Raw genomic sequence first — 15,518 nt, 5'->3', positions numbered from 1 at the left:
GGATCGGATTGTTAAATTGACGTAATATATATTTATTTACAGCACACATTTATGTACAAGCATACTTAATAAAGTAACATATAAAATGTGCGCATCTATTATCTGCGAATAGAACCGTTGAGAGGTAAGTAGGGGGGATACGTGGAATACATCGGGTTGGATGGAGTGCCTCGCTGCAGCACGCAGGCATCCGGGTACTGAGATTGCATATTCATCATCTGCATCGGAATCTGCGAGTTGGGGTACTCGCTCCCCGAGCTATAGCTTCCAGTGGGCGGGGATTGCTGCGGCGACATCCGGTAGCTGTTGATCGCTCCGTAGGGTGCCATCAAATTCGGACTGATGTGGACATTGGCGGTCCTGTTGTTGCCGCTGCCCATGGGCGCCGAGGTGTGCTGCACCGGGGCAGAGGGCGTGTTGCGGGTGTTCCGACTCGTATTTTGCGCCGAAGAGATTGGCGGGATGTTCATGTTGCCCGGATAGTACTTGTACTGCAGCGGCGTCACCTGCGTTTGCAGCATGTTGGGTGGCGTCGAGATGTTCCTGTTCTGCATGAGCAGATGCGGCGGAGGGGTCATGGAGTTAGGCGTAATAGGATGGTGCGGAGAGGGGGCCAGATTAACCTGGGCACCCGGTGACGTGTTACACGGCTGGCTCTCCAGGCAATTGGTTAGCTGCTGCAGCTTTGACAGGCTGCACAGATTTCCCGCCAGCGAAGCTGGTGCGCCAGCACTGTTTGCCGTGGTTATCGAGTCCTGACCTGCCTGCCGCTGATCATTGTTACCCGCCGTCGGCGGACCGCCTAGAGAACTGGAGACCGGCACTCGCGGCGCATTCTCGGTTGCCGGCATGTTGTTTTGCAAGTAAAAGTTATTGACGGCACACGCTGACGATGGCTGCTCGATGCGCTGGTGCGTGTTAGCCAGCGAGTGCACGGAACCGTTTAGTGACATCCGCTGTTGGATGACCGCCGGCATGCCCACAATGTCATAGTTCGAGGGATTTGCCGAGAAGTTCTGACTGAGTTGCGGGATGGGCACGTAGTCGATGGGCTGCATGTTCTGCTGGTGTCCGTGCTGCGAGAACTGCAGGTTGTGCAGAGAGTCGTGGTGCGACTTGGAAATATTTGGCGCCGCTCCGCCCTGGGGAATCTGATGATGAGTATTTGTTGTGGTTGTGGGTGGCGCCGCGTTCTTAGCGTCGCGTTGCTGGGTATTTCCGCTGCGTATTTGCTTGGGCGTGGTGGCTCGGTGCGAAGGTGTCGGTGAACTAACTGCAATATCCGCCTGTAGAGTGAAGTTTATAGAAATTAATACATAACACTAGCATATAGAAAGTGGTATCCATTACCTGGGCATTCAGTTTCCTGCTCTGGTGCTGGTGCTGTGGATTACTTAAGAGGTTAATATTTGACGAGCCTTCTGGCGCCAGATTCAAATTCAAGTTATTCTGCTGCTGCATGTGGGAGTTCTGGATGGACATGTGCATGGGCGTGGTAACCGGCTGGTTCTGCATGGAGCAGTCGGAGAACTGCCTGTGCGGCTGATGCATATGCACATTGGACGTGGCTGAGATCTCCTGAGGACCGTGCGCGATGGCGGTGCCAATGTTGGCCGGCGATTCCATGTTTATCTGGGCACTGATTCCGCAATCGTAGTGCTGCATGGCCGAATTCGTCGAGGACTCCGTGTTGTAAACCATGTTCGGATTGACGTCGGACTGGCCGCCTCCCACTTGAATATTAGCATGCTGGGCAGTGGCGTGGATGTTGGAATGCCCAATCTTGTTGAGCTTTCCCTCGCGCGAAATGACCGATGTCGAGTTGACGCCGTGTTCGACTTTTTGCTTGGCCGGCACAGATCCCGCCTGGGAAATGACTGGATTGGGCATCAGAACCGTGGACTCTGTCGCGTTGGAGTTGCTCTGCCGGAGCACTGGGTTTTGGACATTGGCCAGAGACTTCATTTGCTGAGCCTGCTTCTGCTGAGTTACGCATTTCTGATTGTACAAGGCCTGATTGTTGGCCGCGTACTCGTTGCAATGCTGTACATGGGCATCCTCGCGAGCTGTGCTGACCACATTGACACTGGACACTACCTTGGGCTGCTCCTCCTTCTTGCCACTGTTCTTGCGCTCCACCTTGTGCTTCTCCTTGGTCTGGTGCATCTGGTGATGGGCGTGCATGGCCAGATTGGCGGACTGATAGAGGTTCTGCGTAAAGTTGTGCGTGTACGCCATGGTCGTGGCCAGGTCCTTGTGGAACTGCTTCTGTCCCTTCTGCGATGCGTCCAGATGCGAGAGGTTGTAGCCATAGTACTCCCACTGCCAGTACTGCGAGGTGTGATAGTTGGGCATCTGATTGAGTGGGAACTGGGAGGGAATGGAGTTCTGTAACTGGGCGTGCTCGTTACCCTTTAGTTGGATCTTGTCCCGGATGGGAATGGGTGCAGATGGCGCCCTTGCATTTAACTTTTCCTCCTCCTTGACCTGCACCAATTGTTGATCGCTTTTGATACATTCCTTTTCGAGTACCACCTTAGTCTTGCTGGGATCGATTTTCTTTTCGCAGCTAGAAGCCTCAGGCTTTACGACAGGCACCTCTGGCACAGCTTTTTTAATTGCCTTATCTTTGATGTCGACAGCTTCTTTGGCCATCGGCTGCTCCACCTTTTCTGGCGCAGCCTTGACTGGTGGCTGTGCTGGTTGCTCCACATGAGCGGAATCAGTACGGTTTGATGGCGGATTAGATAGTGGGGTTTCGGTTTTCTTTACCCTCTCTATTTCTGGTGGCTTCTGTGAAACCTCGCTTGGCTGAGCGGGCAGAGGTTCCTTAGGTTTTTCCTTCTGAACACTTGCAACTGGAGGCTCGGCCACTGGTTTCTGCACTGGAACCACTGGTGGATTGAGCGCAGAGTCCGGCGAAAGTTTCAAGTAGTTCACATCCAACTCCAGTTTACTCTCTTCCGTGGAATGGATCTTTTCCGTAACCACAGGAGCATGTACGCGCTGCAATACTGTCTCCGCAGCCACCGCATCCGGTGCCGCCGGCTTCTCCGGAGTCTTAGCCTTGGGCTTTTGCTCGGGAACTTCAAGCGGCTTGGTCTCCTTTATGATAGCCTCTTTGGGACTTTCTTTTGGCTGCGGTGCGATGGCCTTTGGCTTGTCCTCTGTATTATATTTCACATCCTCAGTGTTGTATGATGTAACATCGGAGAACAAGGTCTTTTTTGTTTTCTTGGCCACTGCATCGAGCACTTGGTCGCTGACGCTGTTGGGCTCAGCATCGTGCTTTGCCGACTCCTGGTTTTTGACAGGACTCTCCGTTTTTGCCACTTTAACCAACTCTCTGGTTGTTTCCTTGGCTGGACTCGTCGACGCAACTGCGACTGGATTTTCATTGAACTGAGGCTCCTCGGAGCGCTTACCATTGGACTGCTTTCCCCGCAGTTTGGGCACAATGTTCACTGGTTTGTCGACATGCTCCTTTTCCACAACACTCTTGCAGATCTCCTTGGCAGCAGCTTCTTCCAATTTCGGGCCGCTATCGGTGCCCAAAGTTTCCGCTTGACTTTGAGCTGGCGGATTCTGGTCACTTGAATTGGCATTGCTCTCAAGCGGCCGGTCGAAATGCTTCCTTTTGTTGGTGTGGGGAATCACGTCGTTGCGCTTGGCCAACCTTTGCGCTCTTTTGGTCAACTGTTCCGAAAGTTCTTTAGAAGATTTGCAGTCCGAAGAGTCGGAGAGCTCGCCAAAGGACTGATCCTCAATGGTCGGCTGAGGTGCAGTCAACTTGGGTTTTTTCGCCTCATTAGACGCCGACTTTAAGAACTCCTCCGGATATGCACGTTTTCGCTGGTTTTCCCTTTCATCCAGTAACTTTTCAGAGCTGGGTCCCCGATTCTTCGCCGGAAACTCGGGAGGTTCCTGATTCACCTTCGAAGAGGTGGGAACACTCTGCTTAACGCTGCTTTTGTCTTCATTAGTTTCCTGGAAATCTGACTTTTTCTCTATTTGGTTGTTCAAATATTCCCGATTGGAAATGGGCTTGATTATGTTGGGTAATTTGGACACCGACAGCAACGGACTCCACCTTAAGCAGTCGGGTTCTATGATTATTCGAGTCTTACTGCTCGCCATTTTGTTATGGTGGGCCACAACCTTTTTCCAGTCAATTTTCACATTAATCTGATACCTGATGTCGCCATCGTTCTTCCTCAGCTTGATGAAGTTCAACAGCTCGAAGGCCAGGGCGATGTCGGAGATAGCCAGCCCCGTTTTAATGGCTATGTCCTTGAAGGTGATCTTTGTGTAGTTGCGATGCTTGTACAAGTACTCCAACACGACTGACTTCCAGTAGGAAAAGTAGGAAAGCCGACCCAGATCCGAAAGTGGCTTCTCCGGAGTGCCCAGCTGTCCCTCCTCACGGCTCAGCAGGTAACTGAAGTCGATCAGAAACCGACCGTAGCCTTGCCTCTGGTACTGCGGCATCGTCAGGATGCAGGACACATTGTATTTTTGGGTGCAGTGCTTTTCCTTCGAGAAGTAGCCAACCAAATGGCAACCGCTTTGATCATTCTTCGTAAGAATATAGAACAGAAAAGGTTCTACGTCGTAGTAAAGTGTTTTATGGTCGAGAAAGAACTTGGCCAGCAGGCACAAGTTCTGGCAATATATCTTGTTGACATTGCCATCCACCTCGAACACCGATATGTTTCCCTGTCTGAATATTTCAGTGCCTGGGGGCTGCTTCCAAATGCACTTGTTCTGATGTCTGTCCAGCACAGAACGACTCTTTGTGTACTTGAGGCAGAACTCGCACAAAAACAACTTCAGTAGCCTGGCGTACTCTTGCGGAAATGGGCTGGAGTACCAGGTTTCAATGTCCCACTTTCCAATTTGGATCGACTTGGGACTCTGGGTGTGCTGACCGGATTTCAGGCTGACATCGTTTACCTTCTCTATATGATTATTGGACATTTGAACGACGGCCTTGTGGAGAACTTCTTGATACAATTCCACGTCCGTGGCGGTGACGCCAGGCGGAAGGGGCTGGTTCTCAAAGGGATTGGTCCGCTTTGTGCTTTCCTCAGGCACTTCCTCATCGTTGTTATTTTCCCGCTTCCCATCAGCTTCGCTGTGGGTTTCTCTGCATCGTTCAATCTCCTCCAGCAGTTGAACTTTCATAACAGTCTCCTCTGTTAGATACGGAATGTCGTCCTCGCACTTTTCGTACGACTTGCCCGCTTCCAGGGGCATGCTCTTCAAGGGAACAATCTTTTTCTTCTGCCCATTGGCAGTCTGACGCTTGATGGTCATGCCGCCAATTGGTGTAGAGTTCTTCTCGGGAGTAGACGAAGCTACTGGAGTGCTCTTTTGCGCTCTATTTGCTGCGGGGGACGTGGCAAACGTGCTTGCTGTTGGCTTGGAGTAACCGATTCCTTTGACACTGCTATTGTTCTTAGATTTCACAAATATGTCAATGGGGTTTTTAGCCACGGCAGCAAACCCCCAATTCTCACTGCCCAATTCATTGTTTTGCGGGGAGCCTAGGCCATCGCCGGTATTGAGTTTAGCGCAGCTCTGCTTGTCATTCTCAAAGATCTTTCCCTTCAGCGTGCTGCGATCTGTGTCGTAGTCTTCCTCGTCGTTTTCGTCATCGCATTCGGAACTGTCGCTGGAACTCTCGCTGGAGTCCGAGTCTGAGCTGGATGAAGTGCACGAGTCCGAGGACGTGCTCTCGTCTTGATCGTTGTCATCGCCATTTCTGTTCCTGTCGTCGTCCTCATCGTCTTCGTCTTCACTCTCGCTGGACGAACTCGTGGATGACAGATCCGAAAAGGTTCGCTTCCGCGTTTCCTGGCTAGCCAAGTAGCCTCCCTGTAATATTTGCGACCTCTTTTGCTTGCTGGGGAACTCGAACTGGTCCTCACTGTGGTTCAGTTTCCTAGAGCTCATGCTGGCGGGCATTTTTCTTCTCTGGCCGTTGCCATCGTTGTAGACGCAAAGTTTTGAGGTCGAAGGACTCTCGATGTTGCCGTCCCTTTTGATGGATTGGCGCTTATTGGAGGCATATTTATCCGAGGGGGTGATTCTAAAATAATAGAGTTCCCTTTTCAGTATAAATAGTTTGGTTTAAATGTAATTAAGATTACCTCTCAGTTTCCATTTTTATTCTTGAATTGTCTTTCTTAACCAACTTCGGCGTATCTAGGCCTTGTTTGCAGCACGTTTTACACCTGAAGGGGGAAAGAAAAGGGTAAAATCCTGTAGAGCTCACAACGTATGGATGACTCACCTGTATGGATGCTTCGGCTTCTTGTCTGGAATCGTATCAAGGCAAGTTAAGTGAAAGTGGTCCTTGCACACGAAGCACTGCAGCAGACAAGGGCCCCGGTTTCGCATTTTGCAGACGGCACAATCCGCGCAGTTCTGGCAATCCCAGATCGTGCCCTTGGTGACGAGCATGTAGAGCAGCACGTAGGATTGCGACTTGCACCTGCCGGCGATATTCGCGCAGGTGGTGTGCAACGAGATCCCACACTGCTTGCAGGAGCTCAAGGGCTCTGGGATACCGTTGAGGTTCTTCTGCGAATTTCCCGAGCAGTGGGTGCAGGACTCCTCGCCTTTTATGACCACATCCGAGACGGGTGCACATTTCCGTGGAGTTGTCAAGGATTTGCCCTTCTTGTATAGCTTTCCCTCCTGGATGAGAAAGCCGGCATCCACGGCCTTCTTGATGGATGCCTTAATGACGGCCTTGAAGTCCACATTGGGCGACAAATCGATGCAGTTGAACTTTTGAATGTAGTTCTCAATGCTCTTGATGGTGGACCCCTCGCATTCGCCCAGGTCGTGAACCGCCTTGGCCACCAGCTTGTACAGATTGGTGTTCTTGTCCACCTTGACGCGACGCTTGGCCATCGGGGCCTTGTAGGAGTGCAGTCCCTTGTTGTAGACCTTGATGACGGCTCCCGACTCGACAGCTTTTTCCAGCTTCTCGGCCACAATATCCTCGTGGAACTTGTGGTGTGTGCCGATTGCCTGGCAAATCCTCTGCACGGAGGGCCTCTGTTTCTGGGACCTGATCTTCGATATGGCCTCGAGGATCCACTGCTTCCAGGTATCCATGTTGATATCGTGCGCCGATTCCCTCATCATGGCTTACTAAAAGGAGGTATACATTTGGTTAGTGGATGCACAGTAGATAACTCTGCCTTATTCAATTTGTAAATCTGTTTTCATGTAAGTCTATATTGGTATTCAATAGGTAGCGGATTTCAAGATACACAAATTAAGGTACTTTAACTGCTCGAAGCTGGATGCATCTCAAGGAAGCAACCTTTAAGAACCTATGTATATCTTTCATTCTACTGTCAAAACATACGTGCTTATAATTCGATTGTATTATAAGAAGTCGAGTAATAAGCAATGGGCTATTTGCACTTCTGAAATGAATAGCCCCCGGCCTTTAGAGTTCATTCAATTGGAACTCGAAACGCTACAGAGAAAAACACTTTGCGGCCGTAATTCGCGCAAATCGAGTATTCCGAGCAGTTTCCGCACAACTATCCCATTTTATGTACGTATCCACTTTACAAAAACTATCTGCTGCATACACACATATCCAGATACATATGCGAGCCAGTACGCTCGTGTGTACATACGTTTATTATTTCGAGTGCGGTGAAAGTAGGCGCAATTCTAATCCGATGCGCGAATATATCTCAGCTTCGCGTTACACGTTTGGCGAAGAACGCATCTGAAGGCATTTAGTATCTCGCAAACAATAACAAATATTAATTTTGCAATGAAGTTTGATCGCTACTGAGTATTAGAAGGCTTTATTGAGGGCCTATGTGCACTGCGCCACAACAAAAACGCGGCTAAATGCCGCAGCAACGCATTTGGAACGGTGGAATGGAATAGGAATGGGGCCCGTTAAATTAAATTTATTTACTTAAAAAAATGTAATCCTATGACAATGTTAATGCGTTCTTGAAGAAATATCTTAAGTTTACTAACTTTTATTAGCCATCTACAGGTTTACATGAAACTTGTCATAATCTTAGATTGAATAGCTGGAAATATATATTTTAATGTCATGAGCAAGAAGCTATTTTCTGTAGCTTGAATCTTTCATAAATGTTTGTATCTATAATAAATATTTAGTTTTTTACGTTATTTGCAAAAAGTTCAGCTGATCCACGCAGTGTGGTCGCTCTGGGAAAAGCCAAAATATCAATTCGAAACGCGGTACCCATAGGCTACCTTGAGACCGTAGAAGGGTCACTCTGTTTTCCCAACGATACGGAACACTACAATTCGACAACAGTTCGGCTTTTCTTTTTGCACTATTTCTGATAAATATGGTTTAGGCCAGACGGAACAACAACTAAGATGGAATACGAATCTTCCGAGATCAGTGGTAATACGCGCGGTTCGGTGACACCAAAATCGGCACAGCAGCGGCTGTGTTTGTTTCCTTGTTGACCATTTGTTTTTTTCGCACTCTGCCAACCGTACATACATTACATACATACGCATATAAACAATTATTTATTTATATCTGTGCGGAGAACCAGCGAGCATATAGCCGAGACTTGTTTGTGTTGGGTATATAGGGTATATTGGGCGTAGGGTACGGTTCCATACCTAATATATCCTCCTGCACGGGGGGTCGGTCTAACACACATGCAAGCCCCGCATACATATTGAAAAATCGAAATGGCCCGAATATGAGTCGTAAATAGTGGTGGCCAATAGGAGAATGGAAAATATGGGAAAGCCGTGAATGCATGGAAACATAGTGGAATCTATTAGGAGTACGGCCTTCTACTCGGAACCCATTGTTCTCCGGCCCAGTCACTGTGTCGAGAAGCACAAGTCCGGGTCTACGTCCCCCCACGTTTCGGCTCGGGCCTCCACAATTACAGCCATAACCATAAGCAAACCCACCCGTTTGAGCTGATTTCTGCCCCCCGAGCCGCATTTCCGAGTTGGAAGGAGCCAGGTGACGGCGACGTCAGTGGGTGCGGCATTGCTGCGGGCTGGCTGATGCTTGCGATGCATGTGTTGGTCGGCTTTTTGGGCTAATATAACAATTGCACGCGTTCTTAGCCGAGTTTTTAACTGCTATCTGCTTATATAGGGTGTTTTTTTTAGAGGTATAGAACTTTAAATTGCAATAAAACAACGATGGATTATTCGATTGACATGAATTTTATTGACATGAAAGATAATCTTGTGGCATTACATTTTAAATATGATTTCTGGCATATGACCGCCACGGCTGGCTCGGATGTAGTCCAATCTGGACGTCCAATTTGCAATGACTTTTTCCAATATTTGGCCGTATATCGGCAATAACACGGCGAATGTTGTCTTCCAAATGGTTTAGCGTTTGTGGCTTATCCGCATAGACCAATGACTTTACATAGCCCCACAAAAAGTAGTCTAGCGGTGTTAAATCACAAGATCTTGGAGGCTTATGAAAAATCGGGAACAACAGCAATCTCGTTTTGGGCCCATTCGACGAATCTACGCCTTGCTTGATGATCGTTTGGTTTCAATTCTTGCACGAGTTGGATTTTGTAAGCACGCATGACGAATTGCCAAACCAAACTGAGAATAAATCACTTGACAGCTGTTAAATCGGTCGCCATCTTGAACAGTAATGCCAACTTAAAGTTCTATACCTCTAAAAAAAACACCCGTTACATATTTGTTTTTTATTGATGCCAACGATACTTACAGTCTAGGTTTATATGCTCTTCTGCAGAACGTTTTATACCCTTTCTTATTTCTTCATTTAATATAAATTTTAGTACTTTAAACATAGTACTTTTTTTTTAAATAGCTAGCGTTGAGTTAAAACAAAGTACCTACTTAGTAAATACTTTTAAAGTTAAGGTTACTTAAGCAGCCAAATCCGTACTTTCATGCATTCATATCTTTCAGTGACTCAAGCAACAAATTCTTCATTGCAGATATAACCACAGGAAGCTGCAAGAAAAGGCTCACATTTCTAAAGTACATTCTAAGCGACACCACAAGCGATCAAAAATGGGCGGCCGAGTTCGGCGAGGACACGGAAGGGCATCAGTTTTCGTTGGATTACCTGCTGGACACCTTTATCGTCCTCTATGACGAGTGTAGTAACTCTTCTCTGCGCAGAGAGAAGGGTGTCTCTGATTTTCTCAAACTATGTAACTATGCTTATTACGAACCTTATGTCATGAAGTACTTAAAACCAGACTTACCCCGCAGCCAAACCCTTCGTGCACATAGTGCGAAAGCTTCGACTAAGTCGAGATGACTTCGACATACTCAAGATCATCGGACGCGGTGCCTTTGGAGAAGTCTGCGTGGTTCAGATGATATCCACCGAAAAGGTGTATGCCATGAAGATTCTGAACAAGTGGGAGATGCTCAAGAGGGCGGAGACGGCCTGCTTTCGTGAGGAGCGGGATGTGTTGGTTTTTGGGGACCGGCAGTGGATCACCAACCTTCACTATGCCTTTCAAGACAATATTAACCTGGTATGTCAGCACTCATCTACCATCACCTTCGTTGTTAACACCTTTCTTTCAGTATCTGGTAATGGACTATTACTGCGGCGGAGACCTGCTTACGCTGCTCAGCAAATTCGAGGACAAGCTCCCCGAGGACATGGCCAAGTTCTACATCACAGAGATGATCCTGGCCATCAACAGTATTCACCAGATTAGGTACGTGCACAGGGACATCAAGCCGGATAATGTACTGCTCGATAAGCGTGGTCACGTGCGCCTGGCTGACTTTGGATCCTGCCTGCGACTGGAGAAGGATGGCACCGTTCAGTCCAACGTGGCGGTAGGCACTCCCGACTACATTTCCCCGGAAATTTTGCGGGCCATGGAGGATGGAAAGGGACGCTACGGAACGGAGTGTGATTGGTGGTCACTCGGAGTGTGCATGTACGAAATGCTCTACGGAGAGACGCCCTTCTACGCAGAAAGTTTGGTGGAAACCTACGGCAAGATCATGAACCACCAGAACTGCTTCAACTTGCCGTCACAGGAAACCCTGAATTACAAGGTATCGGAGACATCTCAGGACTTGCTCTGCAAACTGATATGTATACCCGAGAACCGACTGGGTCAGAACGGCATCCAAGACTTCATGGATCACCCCTGGTTTGTGGGCATCGACTGGAAGAACATAAGGCAGGGACCAGCACCGTATGTGCCGGAAGTGTCAAGTCCGACGGATACCTCCAACTTTGATGTGGACGACAACGACGTCCGGTTAACGGACTCCATTCCACCGTCAGCCAATCCTGCCTTCTCTGGATTTCACTTACCGTTCATTGGGTTTACCTTCTCGCTGACCAGCAGCTCCGCTTTGGACTCGAAGAAGAACCAGAGCTCGGGCTTCGGTGATGACACCTTGGATACAATAAGCAGTCCGCAGCTGGCCATTCTGCCGAGCAACAACTCGGAGACACCGGTAGACTCAGCGCAGCTCAAGGCACTGAACGATCAGCTAGCGGCTTTGAAGCAGGAAAAGGTCGAATTGTCAAAGCAACACAACGAGGTTTTCGAGCGGCTCAAAACTCAAGACTCTGAACTCCAGGACGCCATCTCTCAGCGAAACATCGCCATGATGGAGTACTCGGAGGTCACCGAGAAACTCTCGGAGCTGCGAAACCAGAAGCAGAAGCTCTCCCGGCAAGTCAGGGACAAGGAGGAGGAGCTTGATGGTGCCATGCAGAAGAACGACAGCCTGCGCAACGAACTGCGAAAGTCGGACAAGACGCGGAGGGAACTTGAGCTGCACATTGAGGATGCCGTCATCGAGGCTGCCAAAGAAAAGAAGCTGCGGGAGCACGCAGAAGATTGCTGCAGGCAGCTGCAGATGGAGCTGCGGAAGGGCTCCTCGAGTGTGGAGACAACTATGCCACTCAGCATTTCCTCCGAGATGTCATCGTACGAGATCGAACGCCTTGAACTTCAGTTCTCTGAAAAGCTAAGTCATCAGCAGACGCGTCACAATATGGAGTTGGAAACACTACGCGAGCAGTTCAGCGAGTTAGAGAACTCGAATTTGGCACTCACCAAGGAGTTGCAACAAACACAGGAAAGGCTGAAGTACACTCAATTGGAGTCGATTACCGATTCCGCCGAAACGCTATTGGAATTGAAGAAGCAGCATGATTTGGAGAAGACCTCCTGGTTCGAGGAGAAGCAGAGGTTAAGCTCCGAGGTGAATCTCAAATCAAAGAGTCTCAAGGAACTTCAAGCGGAGGATGACGAGATCTTCAAGGAGTTGCGAATGAAACGGGAGGCAATTACCTTGTGGGAGCGGCAAATGGCGGAGATTATTCAATGGGTGTCCGATGAAAAAGACGCGCGTGGCTACTTGCAGGCCTTGGCCACCAAAATGACGGAGGAGTTGGAGTATCTGAAGCATGTGGGCACCTTCAACAACAACGGCGTGGACAATAAGAACTGGAGGAATCGTCGCTCCCAGAAGCTGGACAAGATGGAGCTGCTCAACCTGCAGAGCGCGCTGCAAAGGGAGATTCAGGCCAAGAACATGATATCGGATGAGCTGAGTCAGACCAGATCGGACCTCATATCCACACAGAAAGAGGTTCGGGACTACAAAAAACGATACGACTCCATCCTGCACGACTTCCAGAAGAAGGAAACCGAACTGCGGGACTTGCAAAAGGGAGGCTTGGAGTACTCCGAGTCGTTCTTGAACAAATCAAGCCATCATGGCCTAAGCAGCGCCTTCTTCCGGGACATGTCGAAGAACTCCGAAATTATAGATTCCGCCGAGAGCTTTGGCAACGAATCCAGCGACAATTTCACTCCCAACTTCTTCCAGTCCGGCAACTCGGGCATGCTCTTCAACTACGAGCCAAAGTATGCGGGTAAAAACAGCAAGGACCTTTCGTCCATGAAGGAAGCTTCGGTCAGCGACTTGTCGCGCGAGGAGAGTGACCAGCTGGTAAAGGAATCTCAGAAGAAAGTGCCCGGCAACACGGCCATTCATCAGTTTCTGGTGCGCACATTCAGTAGTCCCACAAAATGCAATCACTGCACATCGCTGATGGTGGGACTGACACGGCAGGGCGTTGTGTGCGAGATCTGCGGGTTCGCCTGCCATACGATCTGCTGCCAGAAGGTTCCCACCACGTGCCCCGTGCCCATGGATCAGACGAAGCGGCCGCTGGGAATCGATCCCACCAGGGGAATCGGCACGGCATACGAGGGCTATGTAAAGGTCCCAAAATCAGGGGTGATTAAGCGTGGATGGATTCGGCAGTTTGTAGTTGTCTGCGACTTTAAGTTGTTCCTCTACGACATTTCGCCGGATCGGTGTGCATTGCCCAGCGTGAGTGTGTCCCAAGTGCTGGATATGAGGGATCCCGAGTTCTCGGTGGGAAGTGTGCGCGAAAGTGACGTCATCCATGCCGCCAAGAAAGATGTGCCATGTATTTTCAAGGTAAACAGACTGCCATCGCACCATCTCCCCAGACTAAACATACATCTTCCCCATTGCAGATAAAAACCGCCCTTATTGATGGCGGTCTCTCGCTGAACACGCTTATGCTCGCCGACAACGAGTCGGAGAAGTCCAAGTGGGTCATTGCCCTGGGCGAACTACATCGAATATTAAAACGAAACAGCTTACCAAATACTGCTATATTTAAAGTTAACGAGATTCTGGACAATACCCTGTCTTTAATAAGAAACGCATTGTGTTCCGTCATCATATATCCAAATCAAATATTGTTGGGCACCGAAGACGGCCTGTTCTACATTAATCTAGACCAGTACGGTAAGCAATCAGATTTGATTAAAAGTGACAACTGAGGGCACATCTAATTGCTAACAACCCTTTTCAGAGATCGCTCGTATTGGAGAAAGCAAGAAGATTCTTCAGCTATGGTACATTGAAGAGGAGCAGATCCTCGTTATTCTTTGCGGCAAGCAACGCAACTTGCGTTTATTACCTATTAGGGCATTAGAGGCTAGTGATGTCGAGTGGATCAAGGTGGTCGAATCAAAGAACTGCATATCTGCTTGCACTGGAATAATTCGCCGTTTTCCCAACATCGTCTATTCATTTATCATCGCTCTGAAGCGGCCGAACAACCACACACAAATCGTAGTTTACGAAATAAATAGAACGCGCACAAGACACCAGAAGACTTGCGAATTCACCATTGGCTATATGGCGCAGCACCTGCAGATTCTGTCCGACATGCGATTGGTTGTAGCTCACCAAAGCGGATTCACCGCATACTTCCTGCGCGGAGAAGCAACTGCAATGTGTGAGTAGTAATGGCTTGCGTTTTGTGTGTGTTTTTGTAACTTATTGGCATCTTTCCAAAACAGCTTTGGTTCACCCGGAGAACCAGTTATGTGCATTCTTGAACTACTCCGGAGTGGATGCGGTCAGGGTCATTGAAATTCTGTGCCCAAGCGGTGGCAACTTTGGCGAGTACTTACTGGTGTTCCAAACTCTGGCCATATACGTGGACCTGCAAGGGCGGAAGTCTCGGGATAGGGAAATTATGTACCCAGCCTTCCCTACGTATATAAGTGAGTAAAAACGAGATCTTGTTATGACTCACACTGTATAATTCTTTTGTGGATCCATTCTAGCCTTTTGTGATGGTCACTTGCTGGTGTTTTCGGATACACATTTGGATATATTCAATACGCAGACTGCCGAATGGGTGCAGTCGATTGGACTGAAGCAATCACTTCCCTTAAACAATCTGGGAAACGTGGTGCTGTCCTCAGTCAATGACACTCCCCTCATTGTTTACCTATCCAATATTCACACAAGTAAGCTAAATCAACATTTCTTTATCAGGGTCATAAAACACATGCTTTCTTTGCAGAGGGCCTTTTGCAATACCGTGATGGAAATCGAAAGGGACTTCCGAGCATAAAGCGGAGATTCTCCATCCGAGAGATAAACAAGACCATCAAAAGGTTGGGGTTCAGTTAACACATTGGCGCAATCAATTCGAATCCTCATTATTTGCTTTTTATTTGTAGTGATCGTAGATCAAAGATGATATCGGCACCGACTAATTTCAACCACATTTCTCATATGGGGCCAGGGGATGGCATTCAAAATCAACGACTCCTAGACTTACCAACAACGCTCGAAACAGCCGATCAAGCCTGCAGTCCAATAATACATTCGCTGAGTTGCATACCCCAGAGTAGAAAATCTAATTTTCTAGAACAAGGCAAGCAGCATTTGATACATGAATGTGTTGTGTGTTTTGCCTAATGCCAATTATATTTCTGTGCTTTCAGTGGATGCAAACTCCGATGACTACGGCAATGATAACATAATCTCCAGAACCCCCAGTCCAATGGCATCTTCCTTCATGGACGGCTTAAGCAATAATGATTAACTTCAGTCAATCTCTACACGTGTAATGTAATCGATTTTTTAAGATAACTGTTTGTAATAAACATATTTAATTTCTCGAATATCAATCC

General features: G+C 48.4%; 2 protein-coding genes across 2 annotated transcripts; one reads left to right on the top strand and one right to left on the bottom strand.

Annotated features, from left to right (window-relative positions):
- Positions 1-3: 3 nt before the first annotated feature.
- LOC120446794 (histone acetyltransferase KAT6A) lies at positions 4-7,854 on the bottom strand. The gene is made up of 5 exons (XM_039627951.1): positions 7,665-7,854; positions 6,296-7,164; positions 6,153-6,236; positions 1,351-6,091; positions 4-1,286 (listed from the first exon to the last, which is right to left on the bottom strand). The coding sequence occupies exons 2-5, from the start codon at positions 7,156-7,158 to the stop codon at positions 99-101; spliced, it is 6,876 nt and encodes a 2,291-aa protein (XP_039483885.1). The 5' UTR covers positions 7,159-7,164; positions 7,665-7,854; the 3' UTR covers positions 4-98.
- A 442-nt stretch (positions 7,855-8,296) lies between these two features.
- LOC120447114 (serine/threonine-protein kinase Genghis Khan) lies at positions 8,297-15,515 on the top strand. The gene is made up of 11 exons (XM_039628535.1): positions 8,297-8,425; positions 9,987-10,205; positions 10,267-10,538; positions 10,591-13,494; positions 13,554-13,830; positions 13,898-14,326; positions 14,391-14,597; positions 14,661-14,846; positions 14,903-14,996; positions 15,063-15,259; positions 15,330-15,515. The coding sequence occupies exons 1-11, from the start codon at positions 8,398-8,400 to the stop codon at positions 15,428-15,430; spliced, it is 4,914 nt and encodes a 1,637-aa protein (XP_039484469.1). The 5' UTR covers positions 8,297-8,397; the 3' UTR covers positions 15,431-15,515.
- The last annotated feature ends 3 nt before the right edge of the window (positions 15,516-15,518 follow it).

The sequence above is a fragment of the Drosophila santomea genome, chromosome 2R (assembly GCF_016746245.2).
Source record: "Drosophila santomea strain STO CAGO 1482 chromosome 2R, Prin_Dsan_1.1, whole genome shotgun sequence".
Lineage (NCBI taxonomy): Eukaryota > Metazoa > Arthropoda > Insecta > Diptera > Drosophilidae > Drosophila > Drosophila santomea.
The sequence above is the reverse complement of the archived record's forward strand: the minus strand, read 5'-3'. Positions and strand labels throughout refer to the sequence as shown.